The 3,863-nt window shown below is 46.2% G+C and overlaps 1 protein-coding gene across 1 annotated transcript in view; it reads right to left on the bottom strand.

Annotated features, from left to right (window-relative positions):
* Positions 1 to 3,626, bottom strand: part of Faf2 (Fas associated factor family member 2) — a 41,217-nt gene extending 37,591 nt beyond the window's left edge. The window contains exon 1 of the mRNA XM_029547372.1: positions 3,532 to 3,626. Within this exon, the coding sequence (XP_029403232.1) occupies positions 3,532 to 3,594 (63 nt within the window). The 5' untranslated portion in view covers positions 3,595 to 3,626. The remainder of the gene's footprint in view (positions 1 to 3,531) is intronic.
* Between the last annotated feature and the right edge of the window lie 237 nt (positions 3,627 to 3,863).

Here is a 3,863-nt window from a genome sequence, read left to right as displayed (position 1 = left end):
GAGATGGCTCAGTGGTTAAGAGCACTGACTGCTCTTCCAAAGGTCCTGAGTTCAAATCCCAGCAACCACATGGTGGCTCACAACCATCCGTAACGAGATCTGATGCCCTCTTCTGGAGTGTCTGAAGACAGCAACAGTGTACTTACATATAATAAATAAATATTTAAAAAAAAAAATCTATACACCTATTGTTTTCCAGTAGAAATAGCTCAAAACATAATGTCTACATTATTCTACTCAGCTGGTTCTAAAGCAAGCCAGAGCCACGAGAGTTACATACAAGAGGAGCTTGGAAACATCAAATGAACTGAGAAACACGATAAATATGCCTTAGAGAATTCTAACCCAAAATATGTCACATAAAGAAACAAATGTCAGACTTCCTGAAATATTTTACTTTTACTAATAGATTCATTTAGGCTTTTTCAGACAGAGTCTGATCCTGTAGGGTAACCCAGGCTGTCTTTGAACCTACAAAATTAAACCTCTCAAATGCTGGCATGAACAACCATGCCTAGCTCAACTAAATACAAAAAAATGTGGACACACACTGAGGACTAACCAGGCCACCTTATTCTGATACCCACTGAGATGCTAAGCACACACCCCATATTGCTAGAGAAGCAAACCCCAAACCTGGTATTGTTACTCTCGTGTTAAACCTCTCCTGTCTGTGCCTACACAAGTTGGCACAGTATTGACAGGACTCTGGAATCTGACTCGTTTACTTTCTCACTCCCAAGTCTCTATTTATTATGACAGCCACAGCCACACTCTCCCATCACCATATATGAGCATCTCATTTTCTCAGCTTTGAATATTCTCCTGCTAAAATCTGGTAAAATCCTATTCCTCCTTCAAAGCTGCAAGGCATTGTGCTAAGAGCTCAGCCTTTCAGGCCAGAGCTAGACCCACTAGAATTCCACTAATAGCTTCAGTACCTTAGCAAATAAATCATCAAATCTGTTTCCTCACCAGATACCACAGCAGACACAACACCATTTGTACTTTGTGAAGTGTGTGGATTAAGCATACTGGTCATAAATTATCTAGCATTGTACTTAAGGCATAGCAGTAACAAATAGTAACTTCTAAGCTACCTTTCCTCCCCCTCAACTTCAACAAATTTTCTATTCCCTAAACTCCAATAGCAAAGACAAAGATGGATGGTCAGATGGACGGACGCATGGACAGACACACACAGAGAGACCCCAAAGAGCTTTCTGGCACTCCCATTATTCATGTTATGTATCCTGGCTTCAACATTAAGATACAAACAAGATGCTTACAAATATGGACTTGTAAATATATGTACAGTACTATTTGTGTGGATTATCTGACCTCTCATATCTGTTTTCTTCAGTATAAAAAGAATGGCAGTTAACTATAGTCTCCTAAAGAAGTTTAAGGTTATAATGCTTGACATTTGTACACATCAAACAATGTATAACAGAGTCTGAGATGCTGACCCCAGGCTTGTTTACAGAACATAAAAACACAAAATACATTTTTTCAATATAGTCAACATGGTAAAACTTGACACAAAGCTAACTAATCTGACTACAGTGTTACTAACCTGCTAGCCACTCTTCTGATGTCCATACTAACCTGACTACAGTGTTACTAACCTGCTAGCCACTCTTCTGATGTCCATGGAAAACAAGGAGATCCTTAGGCACTTTAAACTCCCATACAGTCTCACTCTCACAAACTTCTAAGTGATCCCAGTTTACCGCTCACATCACATTTCACATGTGACTTACCACTAAGAGCTACAAAGTGTAGTCTGCCCAATAAAACCCTGAAAGAAACACTCTACAAAGCAGCAAACGCTGTCTGTTTATTCGTTCTTTTTTTTTTTCTTCTTTGTATTTTATTTTATTTTTCTTGTTTTGTTTATTCATTCTTTAATGCTAATCTGGAGTCATCAATTTCTCTATGCTATGCCTACAATAATTTACCACTTAGATACATCCATCACATGGATTAAACACGCACGCGCGCACACACAAACGTCTCAGCAGTAACACCCGACTCTTAAGACAGAGGCACTAGAAGCCCAGGGAAGGCCCTGGGAAGGCCGTGCTTTAAATGAACACCACCAATTTAACAGCTGTGTAACCTAAGTAAGCCGTTCCCTTTTTGTGTGGAAAAGGCTGGCCTCAAACTCAGAATCCTCCTCGAGTCCCCTGAGATTACAGTCTCAGGCCACACCCACTGATGCTATTTCATACAATTCAGACCCATCTGTAAGACAGGGCCTGTTACAGTATGGACGCTATAGGGCTGTGCGTTCAAAAAGCTAACATGCTTTTTGACATCATAAATATTTAGTGGGCGGTGTCTGGCACTAAGGCTTATCATAAAAAAGTGGTGAAAAAAATCAATATTTAGCACATTTCCTATTAGGAAATGAGTTCTATTGACTTCAATTTATCTGGAAAAATGATTATTAATAGCCGCAACTGTTTAGGCCCATTTTACTGTTTACAAAGTCTTTTTTTGTTGTTTTTTTGTTTTTGTTTTTTCGAAACAGGGTCTCTCTGTGTAGCCCTGGCTGTCCTAGAACTCACTCTGTAGACCAGGCTGGCCTCGAACTCAGAAATCCGCCTCTGCCTCCTGCGTGCTGGGATTAAAGGCCACCACTGCCCGGCCCCAAAGTCTTCTTAATACCGTGTAACAAACCTTAAGCTCAGTTTACCTCCAAAAACATCAGACATTTTGAAGTTATACATTTTAAGAACTAAGGATATGGCTAATGCCATGGTTACCACCACGCCAGTGGCATCCTCCAACCAGACCCTCCACCTGGTTAAAGTGCTTAGAGCCTTTTTTTTTTTTTTTTTTTAAACAAAACCAGAACAGAAACATCCACTAATGGGCCGGGTCTTGCAAGTTGCCGCCCTCCTCAAGCACAGTCAGCAGTTCAGGAGCAAGCCGAAGGGCAACAAACCCAGGCAGAAGCCATCGATGATACTTAACGTGACATTGTTTCCTCCAGAGGCGTCCTCCCACATTTCTAGGGCAGGTGCCAGGTCTGTGTGTGGGCGCTTCTTTTCCCCCACTGCAACCACCCAACACGCGACCTGGGGTCCGAGAGACACCCCCCCCCCCCAGCAAGCGTCGGTGAATAGCACGGGATGGTGATCGGCGGTCCAGCCCCGCGAGCTGACGCCAACTCTGCGATGTGATGGGGATCTGAGTGATCTCTAGCACATCCCCGCCAGGCGATGGGCGGAGAGGGGCTGGCGGGTGAATCAGGCCGGCAAGGATTGCGGACCGGCGCCGCGAAGGGAAATACAGGCAGCTGTCCCACTGGGGTCGAGCCCGGCGGGCAGAGGTGGCTGGAAGGCGGAGGACCCACAGAGGCTGGGCGCCGGGGAAATCCGGGCAGTTGGCGTCTGGGGGGGAGGGGGCCGCCTGCGGGTCTGGAAAGGGTCCCAGCCCCAACCTGAGGATGGGTCTGCGCTCCGCTAGGGTCCCACTCCCCATCCCGCGGCGGCCTGGGCTGCACCGAGAACTCGCTGCTACCTGAAACTGCAGCAGCTTCTCGGTCTGCTCCTGAGTTAGATCCTGCTCCTCAGGCGCCGCCATTTTGCCGCCGCCTCTACGCTCCTGACCCGTCCGCACCGTCACCCGCCGGAAGTGATCTCAGGTGTAACCACTTCCGGCCTGAACCGCCGCCGGGACTCAACTGCGTCTGCGCGCGCTAGCTCGCGGGGCACCCCCGTCCTCCTTCTCCCCGTCCCCCCTTCCGAATCCCGCCACCAGAGGGCGGCGTTCGCGAGTCGAGGCCAAACAATTCCGGAAACTGCCGATCGATCTACCAAAGATCTCAAATTGCTGAAAAGGTGACAGAGGTC

Source organism: Mus pahari, chromosome 16, assembly GCF_900095145.1.
Source record: "Mus pahari chromosome 16, PAHARI_EIJ_v1.1, whole genome shotgun sequence".
Lineage (NCBI taxonomy): Eukaryota > Metazoa > Chordata > Mammalia > Rodentia > Muridae > Mus > Mus pahari.
This window is presented reverse-complemented; position numbering and strand designations above follow the sequence as displayed.